This window comes from Pongo abelii, chromosome 1, assembly GCF_028885655.2.
Source record: "Pongo abelii isolate AG06213 chromosome 1, NHGRI_mPonAbe1-v2.0_pri, whole genome shotgun sequence".
Classification (NCBI taxonomy): domain Eukaryota; kingdom Metazoa; phylum Chordata; class Mammalia; order Primates; family Hominidae; genus Pongo; species Pongo abelii.
In genome coordinates this window covers 204,871,125-204,896,051 of record NC_071985.2, presented here as the reverse complement: position 1 = coordinate 204,896,051, position 24,927 = coordinate 204,871,125, and the positions used below count along the sequence as shown (strand labels likewise).

Below are 24,927 nucleotides of genomic sequence, written 5' to 3'. Positions count from 1 at the left end.
ATCTGAAGAGCTCTAAAGTGGTCATCAGGCTTCTGTTTCTAGAGGGACAAGTAAGGAGGCCATGATCTTTTAGGCATCTTTTAGTGGCATAGCAGATTTATAGACGTCTGAGGGGCATCTAGGTGCTTGGTTTGTCCACTTGAAATGTGTACTATCTTATTAATCTTTCTAATAAAATTCTGTCCTACATCTTGTGATTAAAAGCAGGAAGGAAATGATGAATTTAATGCACAGCATAGTTGTTAAGATAGACTTGTATGTGTTAGGGCCAGTGGGGAAATACAGGGTCATTTTCTTTTCAATTTTGCATTGCTGGGGCCAGATGAAGAAATATGGGTTTAGAAATGGAGTAGCAGGCTGGGCACGGGTGGCTCATGCTTGTAATCCCAGCACATTGGTAGGCAGAGGCGGGCCAATCACTTGAGGTCAGCAGTTTGAGGCCAGCATGGTGAAATCCGTCTCTACTAAAAATACTAAAAAAAAAAAAAAAAAAAAATTAGCTGGGTGTGGTTGTGGGCATCTGTGATCCCAACTACTTGAGAGGCTGAGGCAGGATAATTTCTTGGACCCGGGAGGCAGGGGTTGCAGTGAGCTGAGATCATGCCACTGCACTCCAGCCTGGGCGACAGAGCGAGACTCTGTCTAAACAAACAAGTAGCAAATTTGGGTTTTGTTAATTTAGCTTTTGGCCAGGCCCTGTGGCTCACACCTGTAATCCCAGCACTTTGGGAGGCCGAGGTGGGCGGATCAACTGAGGTCAGGAGTTTGAGACCAGCCTGATCAACATGGAGAAACCCTGTCTCTACTAAAAAATACAAAATTGGCTGGGGGTGGTGGCGCATGCCTGTAATCCCAGCTACTTGGGAGGCTGAGGCAGGAGAATCGCTAGAACCTGGGAGGCGGAGGTTGCAGTGAGCTGAGATGGTGCCATTGCCCTCAAGCCTAGGCCCTCAAGCCTAGCCTATACTCCGTCTCAAAAAAAAAAAAAAAATTCAGCTTTTAATCAAGTATGTATTTTGATTATGTTTGCTAGAGTGGTTCAGTTAATGATAATTGAACTTGATATGTAGGTGTAAGATTCATATGTTGGAATTGACCAGCCTTTTAATGTTTTCATAGAATGAGTGCAATAATAAACAGAATTTAGGATCTTTGGTAAGCTAACTAATGGTTCTTTTTAAAAACCATTGCCTGGCGCGGTAACTCATGCCTGTAATCCCAGCACTTTGGGAGGCTGAGGCGGGCAGATCACGATGTCAGGAGTTCGAGACCAGCCTGGTCAACATGGTGAAACCCTGTGTCTACTAAAAATACAAAAACTAGCTGGGCATGGTGGCAGGTGCCTGTAATCCCAGCTACTACTTGCAGTGGGCCGAGATTGAGCCATTGCAATCCAGCCTGGTGAAAGAGCAAAACTCTTGTCTAAAAAAAAAAAAAAAAAACCCCATTCCATAAAGACTTTTTTTTTGTTGTTTTGTTTTGTTTTTTTTGAGAGACGAGTCTCGCTCTGTCGCCTAGGCTGGAGTGCAGGGGTTTCACTGTGTTAGCCAGGATGATTTTGATCTCCTGACTTTGTGATCCTCCCGCCTCTGCCTCCCAAAGTGCTGGGATTACAGGCGTGAGCCACCACACCCAGCCCATAAAGACTCTTGATAAGTGAGTATCCTAGTTGTCAGCTGGTGAACAAACCACCAAATAAAGGCTTCAATTATACTTGTGTCAGGTTACTTTTTAGTCTACTCTCTTGTAAGAACTGCTGGCATTGGCTGGGCGTGGTGGCTCATGCCTGTAAGCCCAGCACTTTGGGAGGCTGAGGCGGGCAGATCACGAGGTCAGGAGATCGAGACCATCCTGGCTAACACGGTGAAACCCCGTCTCTATTAAAACTAGAAAAAATTAGCTGGGTGTGGTGGCAGGCTCCTATAGTCCCAGCTACTTGGGAGGCTGAGGCAGGAGAATGGCGTGAACCCAGGGGGCAGAGCTTGCAGTGAGTCAAGATGGCGCCACTGGACTCCAGCCTGGGCGACAGAGCGAGACTCCATCTCAAAAAAAAAAAAAACAAACTGCTGGGATTTCAGGAAGATGCCTATGATTGCTTCTAAGCCCAGTTACCATTTTAGTTAGTACTGCCTTACTCTCCTGTTGGTTACTATTTTCCTTAACATCTTTACATAACTGATTGTAAACTGTTCTTAAATCTTTATTAGGCTTTAAAGAACAAGCAGGTTTTATGAGAATGGGGCTCATAGCTCATTGAGACGGTAGACTCCCTTAGGTGAAGTGTTTGTGTGTGTACCTTTGTAGTATTTACGAGATTGCAGAAGCTTTCATGCCAGATGGGTGGTAACCTCATAAAGAAGTAGGGAAGTACTTAAACTTCATCCTGAAGGTGTCACAGCTGTTTTAAAGTTCCATGATTGGGCAGTATCTTGGCAGAACACACTGAAGGAGAGCCACAGCCATTTTTGCCTAGTATTATTACTGACTTGTTCTGCATGATCTAATTGAGTAACATAGAACTTTCAAGCATTAGATCTGTCAGGCTTGAAACTTAGAGCAAATTTTAGTGACATGTTTGATAGATGTGACTTACTTTTATTTTTTTAAAAAGCAATATACTGTGCTTAAGGTGTAGTTTACCTTGTTGAATACTGCAGATACTATTGTGTAGCCTTTCTGCATTTATTTAGAACCTTTCCCCAGTTAAGTATTCCTCTATGACATCACTTTTGTTGGCTTCATAGTATTGTCAGACTTACTATAATTTACCAATCCCTAATTGTTGAATATGTCAACAATTTGTATTTTATTTTTTCTAATTAAAATAACACTACACTGAACATCCTTTTGTATAAATATTTACATCTGTCCTTTAGTAGTTAAATGTGTCAAAGGTATATGGTTTTTTAAAATTAGTATTTTACCACAGAGTCAGAAATTCTTACTAAAGGGGTATATGCTTTGTGGTCTTGGCTAAGTTCTATGTATATTGCTACATAAACTTTTTTCCTGAAAAGTTTTGTTGAGGGAATCATTGTGCAACTGTTATCTAGAAGAAGGCAACATTTAAGAGCCTTTCTTTCTTTTTTTTTTTTTTTTTTTGATACAGGAGTCTCGCTCTGTCGCCCAGGCAGGAGTGCAGTGGCACAATCTTGGCTCACTGCAAGCTCCGCCTCCCGGGTTCATGCCAGTCTCCTGCCTCAGCCTCCCACGTAGCTGGGACTACAGGCGCCTGCCATCACGCCCGGCTAATTTTTTTGTATTTTTAGTAGAGACGGGATTTCACCGTGTTAGCCAGGATGGTCTCGATCTCCTGACCTCGTGATCCGCCCGCCTCGGCCTCCCAAAGTGCTGGGATTACAGGCGTGAGCCACCACCACACCCAGCCGCATTTGTCTTTTGACTCAACTTTGGAATAGTCTGGGAGAAAGGAGAGTTAACTTCCTGAATGAGTCAATTTTTTTTAAAGAAATTTCATAATTGGTTTAATTTTTGTCTTGTTTCTAGCCCTTTAACTACAAGTAAAAATGAGGGAAGTAGTCAAGAATAAGGGAAGCAGTCAAGTAGAGAGGACAAAGGACTAATTCTTTTAAAGTCCAGCATCTTGTTTGATTCAATGGATGATGGAGCCCTGGGAGACAAAAATTAATGAAATAGAAAAAAAAGTAGACTTAATTGGGTACTTGGGTAAATGATTTTTCTGAATAACTGCAGAGCAAATGGAGAGTGAGGAGAGAGTTGAGATACAGAGGAAATGTGATTGTGGTGGCAACAGTTTGAGTTTTAGTCTAAAAAAAAAAGTCATTGGTATTAAATGGGACCAGTAGGATTTTTTGACTTTTCACTGTATACCCTTTTGTGCTATTGAAATTTTTGAAAAAAAATTTTTTTTTTTTTTTGAGATTGAGTTTCACTGTTGTCACCCAGGCTGGAGGGCAATGGCGTGATCTCGGCTCACTGCAACCTCCACCTCCCAGGTTCAAGCGATTCTCCTGCCTCAGCCTCCCGAGCAGCTGGGAATACAGGCGGCTACCACCATGCCCGGCTAATTTTTGTATTTTTAGTAGAGACAGGGTTTCACCATGTTGGGCAGGCTGGTCTTTGAACCCTTGACTTTGTGATCCGCCTGGCTTGGCCTCCCAAAGTGCTGGGTTTTCAGGCATGAGCCACCGCGCCCAGCTCAAATTTTCTTAAGACTAGATTCTTCATGTCAAAAGACAAAGCTAGAACAAATGGATAGAGGTTATAGGGAGAAATATTTTTGTAAATGGAAAACTTGCTAAAAACGAAGTTCTTAGTCACAAGAGAATTTCAGGTAGAAACTAAAAGAGATATGTTATAGAAACTAAACTAGGGATGTTGTAGAGGGGGTTCATACATAGGGTAGTCTGGACTAGAGAAACCAAGGGATAAAAGAGGATTAGCTGACTCAGGATAACATTTGAGGTTCGTGAAGATGAATTTGTCCTTTGAAACAGATCTTTTTAGAAAGGTTATTTGTTTCATAATTTCTGACCGAAGTATTTGTTACACGTAAAATAAGTAAGAACGGACTTGAGGCCAGAAAGCTGTGGATGACAGAAGGGATTGGTGCATTCTCAGTGAATTTTGTTACAGATTAGGTATGTGGGTAGTTTTTAAATACATTTACTATATACATATTAATGAAAAATTGTTTCTTAAACTGTGAAAAAGCTTATTAAATTTATAGGCTGGATGCAGTGACTCATGCCTGTAATCCCAGCATTTTGGGAGGCTGAGATGAGCACATCACTTGAGCCTAGGAGTTCAAGACCAGCCTGGGCAACATGGTGAAACCCTGTCTCTACAACAAATACAAAAATTAGCCAGGCGTGGTGGCTCGTGCCTGTAATACCAGCTAGTTAGGAGGCTGAGGTATGAGAATCGCTTGAACTAGGGAGACGGAGGTTACTGTGAGCTGAGATCATGCCACTGCATTCCAGCCTTTGTGACAGAGCGAGACTGTCTCAAAAAAAAAAAAAAAAAAAAAAGGCCGGGCATGGTGGTGCACGCTAGTAATCCCAGCTACTCAGGAGGCTGAGGCAGGAGAATCTCTTGAACCCGGGAGGTGGAGGTTGCAGTGAGCAGAGATTTTACCACTGCACTCCAGCCTGGGTGACAGAGCGAGACGGTCTCAAAAAAAATTCAAGTTTCTGTGATATAAAAGAGGAAAACATCCTCACTTGAGCTAAATATATTAAATCCTTAGGAAGTAAATAACCATGTGATACTGTTGGCTCCCATTTAGTATCTTACCTCCCCACCACTGTTTTATTGCTTCTTCAGATCTAGTGAGTGGGCATCCTGTTTTAAACCAGGATGACAAACATGAGCATTTTTTTGTAAAATCCTAAGGCCATCTATGTCTATTTTTGTCTTGCAGATAAATATACTTGTCTATCTGCCAAAAGGGTTAAGGAAATTTTATTTGTATTACTCATCACCTTCCTTGCTTTGTGAATAGATAAAATGCCTCTTTCTGCAGCCTCCTTAAAGGAGGACTAGAAGAGAATAGATAACATGGAATTTGGATCTCTGAACCATGCCCTTTGTATTTATCTTTCAACAAACGTTTGTGTTAATTGCTGGGATGGAACAGAGAAACAAGACACCATCTTTGCCTTAGAAGCAGAGGGTTTTAGGAGGACAGCAAAATGGGTAAAATATGGGATAAGAGCTGTAATAGAGAAATGAATACATTTTTGGCATTCTGGAGAAGTGATTAATTACTTGGGGGAAATTAAGAATTCATGGAGGCAATAACATTGGAACCCTGCCAAATAAGTAATAATAGAATGATAAGCACTCAAATGGCAGCACAGTGCTTGGCACATAGTACACACAGAAGCTTAGCTATTTTATCTAACACTGTAATTCTCATATTTCAGATAAAGGAAGAGGCTCAGAGGTTATTTATCCAAAGTCTCATAGCTAGTAAGTGTTGGAGTTGGTCTTTAACACAAGTCTCTCCAGCGATGTGTTGGAGTTGGCTAGTTGGAGCCAGCTGTTTAGCTTTCAAGAATACCTTTCTGTACATTAAATTACATTATAATTACCATTGTATTAGATAATACTCAAATTCATTACTCATGAGGTTATTTACAGCTGTTGTATCAATATATAATATGCTGTTACACACTGATAACACATTGGTGATCTGAAATCAGCTGTGGTGTTTTTGTTGTTGTTGTTTTTGAGACGCAGTCTCACTTGTTGCCCAGGCTGGAGTGCAGTGCAGTGGCGTGATCTCAACTCACTGCATCCCCCACCTCCCGGGTTCAGGGCTGCCTCAGCCTCCCAAGTAGCTGGGACTACAGGTGCTTGCCACCACGCCCAGCTAATTTTTGTATTTTTAGTAGAAGCGAGGTTTCACCATATTGGCCAGGCTGGTCTCGAACCCCTGACCTTGTGATCTGCCTGCCTCAGCCTCCCAAAGTGCTGGGATTACAGGTGTGAGCCACCATGCCCGGCCCAGGTGTTAGTTACATCATGGAAATTGATAAATGCTGTATACAAATCAGTGTTTAATTTTTGCTGATTGTCTAGACTTGATAGTGATGGAGAAAATATTGATTGCAGATTAAATTTGTGTGTCACGACTGTAGCTCTTAAACACTTTTTTTCAATAACACAAAAATTTGTCCTGCACAGTGGCTCACGCCTGTAATCCCAACACTTAGGGAGGCTGAGGTGGGAGGATTGCCTGAGCTCAGGAGTTTGAGACCAGCCTGGGCAGCATAGCGAGACCTTGTCTCTACAAAAATTTTTTAAAAAATTAACCAGACTTGGTGGTGCATAACTAAAGTACAGCTACTCAGGAGGCTGAGGCAGGAGGATTGCTTGAGTCCAGGAAATGAAAGCTGCAGTGAGCTATGATCATGCCACTGCACCCCAGCCTGGGTGACAGCAGGAGACTGTCTCTAGAAAAAAAAATTTTTTTTGAGGAAATATTCTAATATTTGAAAAACTATTATCCAGTTTAGCAAAGAAGTTGCTCAAAACGTGTTTCATGTTTGTATATTACACCTGGAGAGCCACTGAGTCTCTCACCCCGAAGCTCATGGACTGCTCCATGATCTATGAAGTTTGCCAGATAGAAAAGTAGAGAAATGGCTAGGTGCAGTGGCTCATGCCCGTAATCCTCGCACTTTGGGGAGGCTGCAGCAAGAGAATCACTTGAACCCAGGAGTTTGAGACCAGCCTAGGCAACATAATGAAATCTTGTCTCTACCAAAAAAAAAAAAAGCCAGGTGTGATGAGGCACACCTGTAGTCCTAGTTGCTCAGGAGGCTGAGACAGGAGGATTGCTTGAGCCCGGGACGTCAAGTCTGCGGTGAGTCATGATGGTACCACTGTACTCCAGTCTGGGCGACAGTGAGACCCTGTCTTCCAAAAAAATGGCATTCTAGTAAGAGCATGTTCAGAAACATAGTCTTGAGAATGCTTATGGTGTGTTTTCAGAATGAGAAGTTTAATGTGGTATAGAATGATAAGTGATAACGCTGGAGAGGTTGATTGGGCAAGTATATGAAGAGTTTCAGGATTTTATTCTTTTTTTTTTTCTCTGAGACAAAATGTCACCTTGTCCCCCAGGCTGGAGTGCAATGGCGCGATCTTGGCTCCCTGCAACCTCCCCCTCCCAGGTTCAAGCGATTCTCCTGCCTCAGCCTCCCGAGTAGCTGGGATTACAGGCACCCGTCACCATGCCTGGCTAATTTTTGTATTTTTAGTGGAGACGGGGTTTCATCATGTTGGCCAGGCTGGTCTCAAACTCCTGACCTCAGGTGATCTGCCTGCCTTGGCCTCCCAAAGTGCTGGGATTACAGGCATGAGCCACCGCGCTTGGCCTAGGATTTTATTCTTTACCTGTGTTTTAGTTTGGTTGTAAGGGAGGGTAGTTAATTAGGGAATAACAGTGTGGAGGATGGGAAGGATGAAACACTTACTGAGCATTGACGTTGTTAGGCACCATGTTAGGTACTTTCATAGCCTTACTTTAATCCCCATACCAACCTGGGAGGCAATATCCTGTATTTATAGATCGACAAATGGAAGCTTAGGTAAGCAACTTATCAAAACATCTATTAGGCTGGGTGAGGTGGCTCACGTCTCTAATTCCAACACTTTGGGAGGCCAAGGTTGGCAGGTCATTTGAGGCCATGAGTCTGATACCAGCCTGGCCAACATGGCGAAACACTGTCTCTACTAAAAATACAAAAAAATTAGCCGGGTGTGGTGACGGGCGCCTGTAGTCCCAGCTACTCAGGAGGCTGAGGCAGAAGAATGGTGTGAACACTGGAGGCGGAGCTTGCAGTGAGCTGAGATAGCGCCACTGCACTCCAGCCTGGGCGAAAGAGCGAGACTGTGTCTCAAAAAAAAAAAAAAAAAAAAAAAAAAACTTGGCCGGGTGCGGTGGCTCATGCCTGTAATCCCAGCACTTTGGAAGGCTGAGGTGGGCAGTTCACGAGGTCAGGAGTTCAAGACCAGCCTGGCCAACATGGTGAAACCCCATCTCTACTAAAACAAAAATTAGCTGGGCATGGTGGCAGGCGTCTGTATTCGGGGGGCTGGGGCAGGAGAATCACTTGAAACCAGAAGGCGGCAGTTGCAGTGAGCCGAGATTGCTCCACTGCACTCCAGCCTGGGCAACAAGAGCAAAACTTCGTCTCAAAAAAAATTAGCCAAGAGTGGTGGTGTGTGCCTATAGTCCTGTAGTCCCAGGTACTCGGGAAGCTGAGGGATGAGAATCACTTGAACCTGGGAGGCAGAGGTTACAGTGAGCCGAGATCGCAGCACTGCATTCCAGCCTAGGTGACAGAGCGAGACTGTCTCAAAAAAAAAAAAAAAAAGAAAAGGTGGGAGATGGCTCAGAGACTAAATGAGATGCTTTTACAGTATTCTGGGGAAAAAAAGATGATGAGGGCCTGAACCAGGACAGTGGGAATGGGAAACTGGATATGAAGAATGTGGTAGACATATTTGTTGACTAGTTTTTCAAAAATTAAAGATGATGAGAGGAGCAGCAGTTTAGGGTTAGGATTTGGGGTTGTATTGGCTTTTGGAAATAGTTTCAGGTGCCTGTGATAGTAGCAGCAGCCAGGTGATAGTAGGCAGTTGGGAATCTGGAGCTCAGATTGTTGACAGGAATTTGAATTTTCAACCCACAGGATAGGTAAAGGCATGGAAGAGTTTGACTTTTCAAAGATTCTTGTAATAAGAATGGCTAACAGTTACTGAATGCTCTGTACAGTGTCTAGCATACAGTTGTCTTGAATATATATTTAAATGTATGTTCATTTAATTCTTGCATCCTTGTGAGGTAGGTATAACTAGCACAGTTTTACTGATGAAAACATTAAAACACAGAAAAGAGTAAATAACTTTGCAAAGGCACATGAGATATGAAAGTAAAGCTGGTGATCTAATTCTGCAGTGTGGTTCTAGAGCCAACACTAGTGAGAAAAGGACTATGGAAAAAATTCCCCAGAAATAACAAAATTTGAAGGATAAAGAGGGAGCAAGTGAAAGAGATTGAGAGAAAATAGTTTGAGTTTTAGAAAGAGAACAAGGAAGGGGCTATTCAGGTTGAGTATTCCTAATTTGAAAATCTGAGATGCCCCAAAGTCTGAAACTGCACACATGACACTGAAGAAAATGTTCATTGGAGCATTTCCTATTTTGGATTTTCAGATTAGGGATGCTCAACCAGTATGTATCTACAAATATTAAAAAAATCTGAAATCCAAAACATTTCTTATCCCAAGAATTTCAGATAGGGGATACACAGCCTGTATGGAACTTCAAGCAGTAGGGTAGAGTACACTTACTCAGAGGCTGCAGAGAGGTAACAGATGACTGCAGATGCCAATGATGTCTGTTGAATAAAAAGTTGCTTTGCTATTAGAGACTTGAAAGTTTTGATCTCCGTACTTCATTCAAAAGACTCTGCATGTTTCTTTATCTTTGTGCTTGCAGAGTCGGTATCTTTCAACCTCTGTTCCAAGCCTTAAAGAGCTATTATAAAGCTCTTTTGTTTGCCTAGTATGGGCTGTTTTGGTAAATTAGACTATGTAAAAATGTCTGAAATACAGAGTTGAATATGAAGAATGGCAGCATTCTGATTTTGATGTGGCTAAAGATAGATCCAGGGAGGACTGCTATTTTTCCATGCTTACACATTTGTGGGACAAGGGCTAGTGGGCAATGCTAGAATCGTTTAGTATATCTTGAATAGTTTAAACCAAGAATCACTCAAGTATGAGCCATTCTGCTTACCTACAGAAGTAAAGATTACTCCTGTAACAGTTTTTAGCATTGGAATTCTTTTTTTCCCTGCAAACGAAACTTTTCTTGGAAACTCACGAATGATTTTTACATGTTCAGCTTCCCTTCTCCCAGAAGATACCTGAAGCATCTCTCCTATGAAGCATAATTTGAAACACACTAGATGACAATGAATTTTTAAAAATGGGAATGATGCATGGAAGATGAGGTAGAGGGATCTGTTTTGAGATGGGAGAAGTATGAGGATTCAGCAAGTTCAGCATCTCTTCTAAAGGTGTTGGGTGATTTAGTCTGGGTTCAGGTTTGGAGGGATGAGGAAGAGTTACCCAGGAGGGAGATAGGGAAGGCTTACAGCATTGGCTTTGCCTGCCTGCCTGCCTTTAAGGGACAGCATGATGAAGGACTGTTCTTATAGTTCCTTAGGAGTTTATGCAGAGGAGAAAAAAAAGCTCTGTTCTTTGAATTAGGGCAAACGTGTTCTCTTCCTGCTTTTTTACATTCATTGAAATCCTGTAAGTCTGCACATGAGCAAGGAAAAAGTGGCAGCTCAGATCCTTGCTTCTTTCTCCTACACAAAGCAGGTAACAGTTTAAATATGCATGCTGCTGCCACCTCCTGGACCAAATTCTAGTTCCAATGGGCCCAGTAAGTAGTACCCTAATGCTTTTCATTCCTTGCTGAATAAACAAATAGTCCCTTGTTGACCTGATTTAACTCCAGTTAGCCATTGGGAAAAGATATCAAGGAATTACGATGTATCAAATGAAACATTCTAGGGCAGCATATATTAAAGTACTAATTGACAGTGTGAGACCAAGTATAGAAAAATAGCAAGATCAGTTAGAGCTAGAGTTACCAAGAAACTTTTATGGAAGACTTAATTTGAATTGGGTCTAAAAGGATGGGTAGGAAAAGACAGAAAGATGAAGAAAATGGCCAATGCCCAGTGTGAACTGTTGGATATAGAGTGGGAAGGGACAGGGGCTGGCAGTTGTTCTACTTTCCAACTCATTTGCACTTGGTATTGCAATTTCTGTTGGTTCTTAAGAGATGTTCAGTGTGCCTACTACTTATGTCAGAATTCAGATTTTGCCTGTATCACTTGGTGTACTACATGAAGCCATTTTAAGAAGATAGCCTTAAAAGCTCTTCCTGTGAGTTTTTTTGAGTAAGTGTGGATAGCATATAGAACTTAAGCGTTTGCATGTAAAAATCTTGCAATGTGCAAACTATATTTGCAAGTTTTGCATTTGTTTTTATTGTAAAATGTAACCAAATTATAAAAAGCGTAGAAAACGAAAGAAATCACCCATAATTCCTGTACTACAACAAAACTACTCATCTTGGCATTTTTTCTTTTCTTTACCTATGTAATTAGTTTATACAGTTATAATCATCTTGTGTATAGTGTTCATTTCATCCTCTTTTTCTTAGTGCTTATTAGGTATAATATTTACCCATATTTAGGCATTTGCTGGATATCTATAAGGCGCTTGTCATTATATCCTCAATCTCTTGTAATAATCCTGTAAAAGAGTGAAGATTATCTTCATCTTCCAAGTAGAGATCTGAGATTGAATAAGGAAAAACTAGATCACTACCTAGGAAGTAGAACTGGGATTTGTTTTGCCACAAGGCTCTTTTTGTTTTTAGGCCATGCTATATCTTCATACTTATTTAAAATTGCTAACTGGCCGGGTGTGGTGGTTTACACCTGTAAACCACCTAGGATCACTTGAACCTAGGAGTTGGAGACCAGCATGGGCAAGAAATAATAAAAAGAAATTAGCCGGGTGTGGTGGCATGCACCTGTGGTACTAGCTACCTGGGAGGCTTAGGTGGAAGGATCCCCTGAGCCCAGGAAGTTGAGGCTGCAGTGAACTAGGATCATATCACTGTACCCTAGTATGGGCAACAGAGTGAGACCCTGTCTCCAAAAAAAAATAATAATAAAATTGCTAACTGTGTTTTAGTATCTGCTAATGCCTGTAGCCAGTCCCCTTTGTGGACATATAAAGAGAACATAATTAGTTGGAACGTAAGTATGTAAGCACTCAGTTTTAATTTTCCCATCACAAGTCTCAAAATGGAATGAATTAGATTTACTCTACGTGACCTCCATGACCGTTTGCTGAAGGTTGTAAAAGTTGCTGCTAATTACAGGCAGCAGGAATAAGGAAGAGTGTAAACGGTTCTGGATAATGCACAGCGACAGGTTATTATAAGTAGGACCGTTTTAGTCTACCCCACTGTCATGTTATACATGAACTGCAGGGTTACCTCACTTTGGTGGCAGAGCTAGAATTAGAGCCCAGACAAGTTCTTGGCTAATTCAAAGTTAGATATGGCAAAAGTTGCTTTAGTTGAGGTCGGTGGGCCTGCACAGTGGTGAGGAGAGGGGAGTACGGTGGACCTGGATGCGAGAGCTTCAGTGTATAAATTCCAAAAAATGGTAACTGATTTAAAACAACTTTTGAGTCACCTTGAAAGTTTAAAAAATATATTGATAACCTAGGTTCTACTTAGAGACTTAACTGAATTAGAAATTTTATTTAGTAAGCTCCCTAGGTATCTCTTGTAGGATTAGAAATGGTTGAAGAGAAGTTTTTCAGTTAGTACAAAAAGTACCCTCTGAGAGTTCTTACTTTGAGATTCTTGTTCTCCCTTACCTACTGAATGAGCATCTTTGGAGGTGAGGCCTTGGAATCTGCATTTTATCAGCTCTACAGGTGATTCTCCTGTATTTTAAATTTGGGTGTATAAAGTTGATATTGGTAGAGCATGAATTATGGATTTTGTGGTCTTGATAATAAATGTATGGGTACTGGAAAGACCTGGGGCTCTGGAGGAAGAGTTGGTTTCATATCTGCCGCTGTCACCAATATTGAAGTAGGAAAATCCTCTGAGCCTAAATATCTTTAAACCTTAGGGAAAATATCTAATTGGGTTAATAGGAAGATTAGATATACAATCATGCATCTCTTAGCGACGGGGATATGTTCTGAGAAATGCATTGTCAGGTGATTTTGTCCTGCAAACATTGTGTACTTACACAAACCTCGATGGTAGAACCTACTACACAACTTAGGCTATATGGTATAGTCTGTTGTTCCTAGGCTACCAGCCTGTACAGCATGTTACAGTATATAACAAGTGAATAGTATAGGCACTTGTAATGCAATGATAAGTATTTGTGTATCTAAACACAGAAAATGTACATTAAAACACAGTATAAAAGATAAGGGGACTGGGTACGGAGGTGAATGCCTGTAATCCCAGAACTTTGGGAGGCTGAGGCGGGCGGATTACTTGAGGCCAGGAGTTGGAGACTGGCCTGACCAACATGGTGAAACCCCATCTCTACTAAAAATACAAAACTTAGCCGGGCATGATGGTGCACACCTGTAATCCCAGCTACCGGGGAGGCTGAGACACGAGAATCGCTTGAACCCGGGAGGCAGAGGTTGCAGTGAGCTGAGATCGTGCTACTGTGCTCCAGCGTGGGCAACAGAGCGAGACTCTGTCTTTAAAAAAAGAGAAAGAAAAAGAAAAACTTACATTTTTAATGTCTTTCAAAAAACTATGGCAAACACATTAGCCTAGACCTACACAGACTCAGGATCATCCGTATCAGTGTCTTAATCACCACATCTTGTTCGATTGGAAAGTCTTCAGAAGCAGTAACACAGCTGTCATCTATAATAGTACCTTCTTCTGGAATACCTCCTGAAGGACCTATCAGAGGCAGTTTTACAATTACCCTTTCTTTTAATAAGTAGTACATTCTAAAATAATGATTAAAAGTATAGTATAGTAAATATATAAGCCAATAACATAGTAAGGTGTGTGTGTGTGTGTGTGTGAGAGAGAGACGGAGTCTTGCTGTGTCGCCCAGGCTGGAGTGCAGTGGCGCTATCTTGGCTCACTGCAAGCTCCACGTCCCGGGTTCACACCATTCTCCTGCCTCAGCCTCCAGAGTAGCTGGGACTACAGGCGCCTGCCACCACGCCTGGCTAATTTCTTGTATTTTTAGTAGAGACGGGGTTTCACCGTGTTAGCCAGGATGGTCTCAGATCTCCTGACCTTGTGATCTACCCGCCTCGGCCTCCCATGGATTACAATCGTGAGCCACCGCACCTGGCTTTTTTTTTGAGACAGAATCTCACTCTGTTGCCCGGGCTGGAGTGCAGTGGTGTGATTTTGGCTGCTTACTGCAGCCTCCACCTCCCAGGTTCAAGCGATTCTCCTGCCTCAGCCTCCCTAGTAGCTGGGACTACAGCCGCGTGCCACTACACCCAGCTGATTTTGTATTTATAGTAGAGACAGGGTTTCACCATGTTGGCCATGCTGGTCTCAAACTCCTGACCTCAGGTGATCCGCCTGCCTCGGCCTCCCAAAGTGCTGGAATTACAGATGTGAGCCACTGCGCCTGGCCGAGTTTGTTATTAAGTATTATTTATTATACATGATTTTACGTGCTATAGTTTTATACGACTTGCAGTGCGGTAAGTTTGTTTACACCAGCATTACCACAAACAAGTGAGTAATGTTTTGTGCTACATCCTTACAGTGGCTTCGACATCGCTAGGTGATAGGAATTTGTCAGCTCCATTATAATCTTACTGATCTGTCATTGACTGAAATGTCATTATATCGTGCATGAGTGTGTGTGTGTGTGTGTGTGTGTATTTATTTATTTATTTATTTATTTATTTTTTTTGAGAGAAGGCCTCACTTTGTCACCCAGGCTGGAATGTAGTGGCCTGATCACAACTTATTGCAGCTTTGACCTCCTGGGCTTAAGCATTCTTTTTCTTGCAGCCTTCTAAGTAGCTGGGACCGCACAGGTGCTCGCCACTATGCCTGGCTAATTAAAAAAACTTTTTGGAGAGATAAGGTTTCACTGTGTTGCCCAGGCTGTTCTTGAATTCCTGGGCTTAAGTGATCCTCCTCCTTTGGCTTCTCAAATTGTTAGGATTCCAGGTGTGAGCCACCATGCCTGGCCTAATTTTTAAAAATTTCTGGCCGGTGCGGTGGCCCATGCTTGTAATCCCAGCACTTACGGAGGCCAAGGCAGGTGGATCACCTGAGGTTGGTAGTTCGAGACCATCCTGACCAACATGGAGAAACCCCATCTCTACTAAAAATACAAAATTAGCTGGGCATGGTGGCACATGCGTGTAATCCCAGCTACTCAGGAGGCTGAGGCAGGAGAATCGCTTGAACCCGGGAAGCGGAGGTTGCGGTGAGCCGAGATTGTGCCATTGCACTCCAGGCAACAAGAGCGAAACTCTGTCTCAAATTCTAGTAGAGTCAGGTTCTCAGTATGTTGCCCAGGCTGGTCTCAAACTACTGGTCCTAGCCTCCCAAAGTGCTGGGCTCGTAGGCAGGAGGTACCATGGCCAAAATAGATATTTTTAATAAAATATTATAGCCTTGCTTTAAATTGGAGAACTGATGAAAAATATTTTGTCTCTTTATCTGGGGAAGTTAGCATCTTAATTATATATGACTTGATTTTTCTGCCATTAGACTTATTTAACTCTTATTCACGGCATTGGAGACTATAAAGGTTGATTCTATTAAACCATATCAAGCAATGGAAGTAATTTTTGTGTCATCACATCATTTTTAAAAATACATTTTCCTAGCCGGGCGCGGTGGCTCATGCTTGTAATCCCAGCACTTTGGGAGGCTGAGGCGGGTGGATCACGAGGTCAGGAGATCGAGACCATCCTGGCTAACACGGTGAAACCCCGTCTCTACTAAAAATACAAAAAATTAGCCCGGCATGGTGGTGCACACCTGTAGTCCCAGCTACTCGGGAGGCTGAGGCAGGAGAATGGCGGGAACCCGGGAGGTGGAGCTTGCAGTGAGCGGAGATCCTGCCATGGCACTCCAGTCTGGGCAACAGAGCGAGACACTGTCTCAAAGAATGACTCCCGTCTAAGCATTTTATATTGTCAGCTGGGGTGCTGAACTTTGGGTTTCTTTCAAGGTTCATGGGGGCATAGGGAAAACTAGTTGAGAGCTATATAGATTTAATTTTGTGGGAGAGATAAACATTTACCAGATTTTAATGCTAATAAAATTATATCCAAGTAAATATGAATATGCCTCAGTTGTGTTTTATGGCCCACTTAAAAGTGAAGGGAGAGGGAGGGATAGAACAGTGCAGTAGTAAGTAGAAAGGTTATTAAGCTTAAATAGAGGGAAGCCAAATAGGCAGTTTTACTATTTTTGAATATTATATGAAGAGATTGCATATGTGTAGACTTTAACATTGCCACCTATGGCTTTTTGTATATTTCCTCCAGAGACTGAATTTTCTATTTTATTTTTTATTTTTATTTTTAAGACAGAATCTAGCTCTGTTGGCTAGGCTGGAGTGCAGTGGTGCAATCTTGGCTCACCCAGGTTCAAGTGATTGATTCTCCTGCCTCAGCCTCCTGAATAGCTGGGACTACAGGCATGTGCCACCACGCTTGGCTAATTTTTGTATTTTTAGTAGAGGTGGGGTTTCACAATGTTGGCCAGCCCTGTCTTGAGCTACTGACCTCAAGTGATCCACCTGCCTCGGCCTCCCAAAGTGCTGGCATTACAGGCATGAGCCACTGCGCCCAGCCGAGTTTTCTATTTTGTAATCATAGATTTAAAGTGAGGAGGGCCTAAGGTGGATGGGTGGATAGAGATGTCGACATTATTTCTAGTTATTTAAGCCACAGACCAGATCTGTCTGGACTTGTAGTTTCCTAATTTATTCATAGTTAATATCTTTAATGTTTTTATTTGAGACGGAGTTTTGCTCTTGTTCAGGCTGGAGTGAAGTGGCGTGATCCTGGCTCGCTACAACCTCTGCCCCCTGGGTTCAAACAATTCTCCTGCCTCAGCCTCCTGAGTAGCTGGGATTACAGGTGCCTGCTACCAGGGCTGTCTACTTTTTAATTTATTTTTTATTTTTATTTTTTATTGAGATAGAATCTCGCTCTGTTGCTCAGGCTGGAGTGCAGTGGTGTGATCTCAGCTCACTGCAACCTCCGCCACCCAGGTTCAAGCGATTCTCCTGCCTCAGACTCCTGAATAGCTGGGACTACAGGTGTGTGCCACCATGCCCAACTAATTTTTTGTATTTTTAGTAGAGATGGGGTTTCACCATGTTAGCCAGGATGGTCTCGATCTCCTGACCTGGTGATCTGCCCACCTCGGCCTCCCAAAGTGCTGGGATTACAGGCGTGAGCCACTGCGCCCAGCCAATTTTTTTTTTTTTTTTTCTGGGATTATGGGCGTGAGCCACTGAGCCCGGCCGACAATTTATAATTGTATATATTTATGGGGTACAAAGTAATCTTAATTTTTTCAAAGAACCAACTTTTGGTTTTGTTGTTTTTTTCCTATTATATATACTTTAACTCATGCCAGCTCATATCTTTATTATTATTATTATTTTTTTTTTATTTTTTATTTTTTATTTTTTTGAGACAGAGTTTCTCTCTTGTTGCCCAGGCTGGAGTGCAATGGCGTGATCTCGGCTCACAGCAACCTCCATCTCCCAGGTTCAAGCGATTTTCCTGCCTCAGCCTCCCTAGTAGCTGGGATTACAGGCATGTGCTACCACGCCCAGCTAATTTTGTATTTTTAGTAGAGACAGGGGTTTCTCCATGTTGGTCAGGCTGGTCTCGAACTCCCGACCTCAGGTGATCCGCCCACCTCGGCCTCCCAAAGTGCTGGGATTACAGGCATGAGCCACTGTGCCCAGCCCAATTTTTTATTTTTATTTATTTTTATTTTTATTTTTTTGAGACAGAGTTTTGCTCTGTCACCCAGGCTGGAGTGCAGTGGCGCGATCTCAGCTCACTGCATCCCCTGCCTCCCGGATTTAAGCAGTTCTCTGCCTCAGCCTCCCGAGTAGCTGGGATTACAGGCGCCCACCACCACGCCCGGCTAATTTTTTTTTGTTTTTTTAGTAGTGGGGGTTTCACCATCTTGCCCAGGCTGATCTTGAACTCCTGACCTCGTGATCCACCCACCTCGGCCTCTCAAAGTGCTGGGATTACAGGCGTGAGCCATCGTGCCCGGCCCCAATTTTTTATTTTTAGTAGAGATGGGGTTTTGCCATGTTGGTCATGCTGGTCTTGAACTCCTGACCTCGTGATCCACCCACCTCGGCCTCCCAAAGTGCTGGGATTACAGGTGTGAGCCCTCGTGCCCGGCCTCAATTTTTTATTTTTAGTAGAGATGGGGTTTTGCCATGTTGGCCATGCTGGTCTCGAACTCCTGACCTCAGGTGATCCACCCTCCTTGGCCTCCCAGAGTGCTAGGATTACAGGCGTGAGCCACCGTGCTGGGCCTTAATGGTTTTTTTTTGTTTGTTTTTTGTTTTTTGTTTTTTTTTTTTAAGATGAGGTCTCGCTATGTTCTCTAGGCTGAAGTGCAGTGACTGTTCACAGCTGTGATCATAGTTCATTACAGACTCAAATTCCTGGGCTCAGATGATCCTCTTGCTTCAGCCTCCCAAGTAGCTGGGACTGAACAAGGTGTAAGGCCCTCTGTGCCTGATTTAAATTCATCTTCATCTGTCACCCAGGGTGGAGTGCAGTGGTGCAATCTCGGCTCACTGCATCCTCCTGCCTCAGCCTCCCCAGCAGCTGGGACTATAGGTGTGTGCCAGCATGCTGGCTAATATTTGTATTTTTTTTGTAGAGACGGGGTTTTGCCACCTTGCCCAGGCTGGTCTCGAACTCTGGCCTTAAGTGATCCACCTACCTCGGCCTCAAAGTACTGAGATTACAGGCATGAGCCACCACACGCAGCCTGTAATTATATAAACATTAAAGTTTTATTAAGTGTTAAATGTAACTTAGTGCACCTAACTTTTTTGCAGAAGAAATAAATTCGTTTCTTCACTTCCCCCCAGTTTCATGTTTTGAAATACATTTTTTAAAAAAAGTTTTTTGAGAGACAGGGCCTTTGTTACCCAGGCTGCCAGGCTGGAATGTAGCGGTGGCATCATAGCTCACTGTAACCTCTAACTCCTGGGTTCAAGCTGTCCTCCCACCTCAGCCTCCCAAGTAGCCAATCCAAGTAGCTAGGATTACAGGCACACACCACCACACCCAGCTAAGTTAATTTTGTTGTTGTTGTTGTTGTTGTAGAGACAGGGTCTCACTATTTTGCCGAAGGCTGGTCTTGAACTCCTGGCCTCAAGCACTTCCCCTGCCTCAGCCTTCTAAAGTGTGAGCCCCAGATGTGAGCTACCATGCTGGGCCTTGGAATAATTTCAGATTTACTCTCCACATTTTGCCACATTTGCTTTATCATTTGAATGTTTTTAAAATGTGTATATATAATGTTTTCCTGAGCCATTTGAGAGTTACAGTCTAGACATCATGTCTTTTCTCCTAGGTATTTTAGTGTGTAGTTCCCAAGAACAAAGACATGCAGTTACATAACCACAGTGCATTTATCAAAATCAGGAAATTGACACAATGTTGTTACCCACAGATCTTATTCAGACTTTATCAGTTGTCTTAATGTCCTTGATAGCAATTTTTTTGTGGTCCAAGTTCTAGTCCATGAACATTTGGAGACCATGGTTTCATGTCTCCTAAGTTGTTATTTGTTGTTTTCATTGTTTTTAGATAGGGTCTCATTCTGTTGCCTAGGCCAGAGTGCAGTGGCACGATCATGGCTCACTGCTGCCTTGATCTCCCTGAGCTTAAGTGATTTCCCAGGTTGCTGGGGCTACAGGTACATGCCACCACACCCAGATAATTTTGTGTGTGTGTGTGTATGTATGTGTTTGTAATGTAAGACACGGGCCTTGCCATGTTGCCCAGGCTGGTCTTGAACTCCTGTGCTCAAGCTATCTGCCAGCTTCCGCCTCCCAAAGTGCTGAGATTATAGGAGTGAGCTACTGCGCCCAGCCCTCCTAAGTCTGTCTTCACTGGTTTCAAGTCTGTCTTCACTGGTTTCAAGTGAGGTTGTATCCTTCTCATTGCATCATACTGGGAAGTACAAGATGTCTGTTTATGCCATTACTGATAATGTTAACTTTGGTCACTTTGGGTAAAGTGTTGTCCACCAGGTTCTCCACTTAATTTTTTTTTTTTTTTAATACGTGGGAAAATAGTTCGACACTATGTAAATAACTTGTTTCTCATCAAACTGTCTCCTTTTAATTCTAGCATTGATTGATAATTCTTGCTTGATTCAGGTATTACTATGATAGGTGTTTACTTATCATTAATATTATGTAATGCTCAAGTCACAGATTTGGCCAGTGGGAGGTCCTTCAAGAAGGAGCCTACTGATGCCCTGGCTTCCCACTCTGTTTCCAATCTATACTTTTTCTTCTCTCTTTTTGTTTTTTAAAGATGGGGTCTCATTTTGTCACCCAGGCTGGAGTACAGTGGTGTGATCAGGGCTCACTACAGCCTTGACCTCCTGGGCTTAAGCCATCCTCCCAGCTCACCCTCCCAAGTAGCTGGGACCACAGGCACATGTCACCACCATGCCTGACTAACTGAAATATTTTTTTTTTTTTGTAGAGACAGGGTCTCCATATGTTGGCCGGGCTGGTCTTGAACTCCTGGCCTCAAGCAGTCTTATCTGCCTTGGCCTCCCAAAGTGTTGGGATTACAGGTGTGAGCCACCACTTCTGGCTGTCTTGGTATTGTTGTGTTAAAATTGAGAAAGTTTGACTTTTGAAGCAATATTGAACATAGGTATTTGTGAGACTTAAAATTGCACATTATAAAGAGGAACAAATTTGGTGTTTAAAGAATGAGAGACAGTGCTGTAGTAAATATAATTGCATGATGCTGTTTTGAATCTTTTCTTGACTATTTTAAATGCTATTAAGCATGCTGACTAACTTAAATATAATAAACATGTTTCTTAGGAAAAAGCACATCTATAGTCTAAGTTTCTAATTCAGTGTTACAATTTGGGACAATTTATTGTCTGTATTTCTGGAGTTACATTAAGAGATAATAGGTGGAATTTTATTTTATTTATTTTTATTTTATTTATTTATTTATTTTTTTGAGATGGAGTCTCGCTTTGTCGCCCAGGCTGGAGTGCAGTGGCACGATCTTGGCTCACTGCAAGCTCCACCTCCTGGGTTCACGCCATTCTCCTGACTCAGCCTCCCGAGTAGCTGAGACTACCGGTGCCTACCACCACGCCCGGCTAATTTTTTGTATTTTTTAGTAGAGATGGGGTTTCACCGTGTTAGCCAGGATGGTCTCGATCTCCTGACCTCATGATCCGCCCGCCTCGGCCTCCCAAAGTGCTGGGACTACAGGCGCGTGCCACCATGCCCAGCTAATTTTTGTATTTTTAGTAGAGACGGGGTTTCACCATGTTGGCCAGGATGGTCTCAATCTCTTGACCTCATGATCCTCCTGCCTTGGTAAAAATGTAAAATTTAAAAAATTCTGAGGCCGGGCATGGTGGCTCACGCCTCTAATCCCAGCACTTTGGGAGGCTGAGGCAAGCAGATCACGAGGTCAGGAGTTCGAGACCAGCCTGGCCAACATAGTGAAACCCCGTCTCTACTAAAAATACAAAAAATTAGCCAGGCATGGTGGCGGCGCCTGTAATCCCAGCTACTCAGGAGGCTGAGGCAGGAGAATGGCTTGAACCCAGGAGGCCGAGGTTGCAGTGAGCGAAGATCGTGCCATTGCACTCTAGCCTGGGCTACAGAGCGAGACTCTGTCTCAAAAAGAAAAAAAAATTTTTTTTAAATTCTGTGCATGAAGTAATGTGTGAAATGGAAGAATTTAGGATAAGTTTCTGAAAGACTCATAAACAGTGATTCTTAAGAAAATGAGCATTGGGGTTTATTTCAGGGAAAACGTAAGTATTGTAGTCAGATTACCACCTCCCCAGGGAAGGAGGCCAGATGTGTGGGGTTTTTTTTTTTTTTTCCTGTCTGTGGACTAAGGCCTTTCTATATGTCAGCTTATTAATTTTCCGTAACCCTGTGAGATACTTATCTTCACTTTACAGAAAAGGAAATTGAGGACTTATGAGTATGTCCAAGTCCTTGGGACTAGTTTGGGATTTGAATTTAGGTCAGTCTGACTCTAACACTCTAGTCTACTATGTATGTATGTATTCTGCTTTATCTGACCAGTCATGTATGTTTGGGTTACTTCCATTAGGCCCATATTTTTGGGAGGCCTGACAACTAAGTATTAATCTAAACAGTATAATAGGAAAGCATGTAATGAATTTTCAAGTCAAAAGTAATTTTGCATTAAGATGTTTAAGTGTTTAAAACAAAGTAAAAGCCAGTTTTTCTTTGTGGGGAATGTTCTACTTAGAATAATTAATTTTCTAATAATTCTAAATAATTAAATTTCTGTTGAGTTATTCTGTGAAGTTTTTAAATTCATAAGCATGTTCAGATAATTTTTAACCATTTCAATTTTTTTCTTACCTCTGTAGGAACGTCAAGGTCGTGGGAAATAAAAGGCAGTTCTACACAGACTGCAGCAACGGTTGCATCTGCATATCCTAAGAGGAAAAAATGACCTTCAAGAGAATTAGGACTTTTTTCTTAATTTCACTGACTTCAGAGACGATTGCAGACTTGCAGTTTAAGTATTGGAATTTCACAAAAGACATAGGACTTAACTGGAAAATGAAAAAAAAAAAGAAAAAGAAAAAACTAAACAAAAAATCCCTCTAGGTAGCTTAGGTGAAAAATGTCCCTTTTATTTTGGCTTTGGTTGTGATTTCAGAGCATAATGCTTTGTTTTTTTGTCTTTTTACTATGTTTTTCGGATTTTTAAGTCCGTAAGTGCATACAGTTTTCTCTAATTTTTAAACCCTTTCCTCCTCCCATTTTGACATTTGCACTTGGAGAACACTTGAGTTGTGAAGGTTTTGGGCATCCACCCCAGAAAGTGGGAATTTGATTTTATCCTTCCGAACTGGAAGAACATTTTTATGAAGAATTTTTGTCTAGGAGAATATAACAGTGTTACCCAAGGTTGTGTCTTTAAGGGTGGTTCATTTTCTCTGACCTTTTGTTACTCAAAGTAAAGTACTAGGAGTCCTAAGAAATGTTCTGTTCTTGTACATTATACTGATTAAGTCAGGATTAATTTGATTTCAAAGCTAAGAACAGTGGTAAAAACTCGTTTACAGAAATGCATTTTGGAAGAGAAAAATACTGTAAAACGTGTAGTGAATGTTTCTTCAGTTTCTTGTTCAGCCAATGAGGAAAGGGCATTGCCTTTCTTTTTACCATTAATCACTTCTCAATAAACGTGAGATCCTGTTGAGCATCACTTCTAGTACCATTTAGTATTATTTGAGTCTGCTGTATTTTAAGAAATATTTGGAGTATAAGGGGGTATAACAGGTGAGACAGCAACTAATTTTACAGAGTTTGTGCTAAGAGTAAACACTTCAGGCTTGCTTTGTACCCAGGGCTGGTTAACCATGACCTCTGCAAAAGCAAGGTGGGCTGATATTCATAATGCTTTATTTCTGGATACTTTGCAGAGAATGTAGAGTCATTGCTAAATCATTTGTTCAACAAATATTAGACTATTGGGTGCCTGGCACTATACTTAACTCCATGGAATCTGGCCAGCTATCTTAGATGCAGAGGAAGGTAGAGCCCAGGAAATAAGTGTTTAATTTGAAATATTGGTTTTAGACAATATTCCATAGGGATGCAGATCCCTGACAATAAAATTTCTGTGGGCTTGGGTCTTTGGGAACCTTATAACAATTGTAATAGCATTTCATTTCTTCTTGTTTATTTTCAACAGTTTTAGAGGCTTCTCTATCTTAAAAGATTTTTAGCTCTTAAGATGTTCCCATTTTAGGCTGGTCACAGTGGCGCATGCCTGTAATCCCAGGACTTTGGGGAGGCTGAGGCGGGTGGATTACTTGAGGTCAGGAGTTCGAGACCAGCCTGGCCGACATAGTGAAATCCTGTCTCTACAAAAATTAGCTGGAGGATGGTGGAGCATGCTTGTAATCCCAGCTACTTGGGAGGCTGAGGCAGGAGAATTGCTTGAACCCAGGGGGTGGAGGTTACAGTGAGCCAAGATTGTGCCACAGCACTCCAGCCTGGTGACAGAGCAAGACTCTGTCTCAAAAAAAAAAAAAAAAAAAGAAAGTTTCCATTTTAGAGTTGCCTGTGTGAAAACATCTAACATTTATACTAAGAAAGGGTTATGGAAATGGATTTTAATACTGTTGGACAGAGTTGTGCCCTCAAAATTACTGAGTTCTACACAGCCCAGGATAGTAAAGTCAGGAGTGCCAATAAAATTATTAAATGCTGGTTTCTAAATAGCTAGCTAGCTTGCTTGCTTTTCTTTCTTCTCTTTCTCCTTCCTTCCTTCCTCTCTCTTTCTTTCCTTCTTTCCTTCCTTCCCTTTCCTTTCCTTTCCTTTCCTCCCTTCCCTTCCCTTCCTTTCCCTTCCCTTCCCTTCTTCCCTTCCCCCCTTCCCTTTTTTCCTTCCCTTCTTCCCTTCCCTTTCCTTCTTTCCCTTCCCTTTTCCTTTTCCCCTCTTTTCTTTTCCCCTCTTTTGTTTTTTCAAGACTCAGTCTCACTCTGTCTCGCTGGCTGGGGTGCAGTGGTGGGCTCTCAGC

The 24,927-nt window shown here is 42.3% G+C and overlaps 1 protein-coding gene across 1 annotated transcript in view; it reads left to right on the top strand.

Moving 5' to 3' along the window:
- Positions 1–23,606, top strand: part of YTHDF2 (YTH N6-methyladenosine RNA binding protein F2) — a 33,671-nt gene extending 10,065 nt beyond the window's left edge. Inside the window, exon 5 of the mRNA XM_024249315.2 lies at positions 22,759–23,606. Coding sequence (XP_024105083.1) covers positions 22,759–22,782 — 24 coding nt within the window. The 3' untranslated portion in view covers positions 22,783–23,606. The remainder of the gene's footprint in view (positions 1–22,758) is intronic.
- The last annotated feature ends 1,321 nt before the right edge of the window (positions 23,607–24,927 follow it).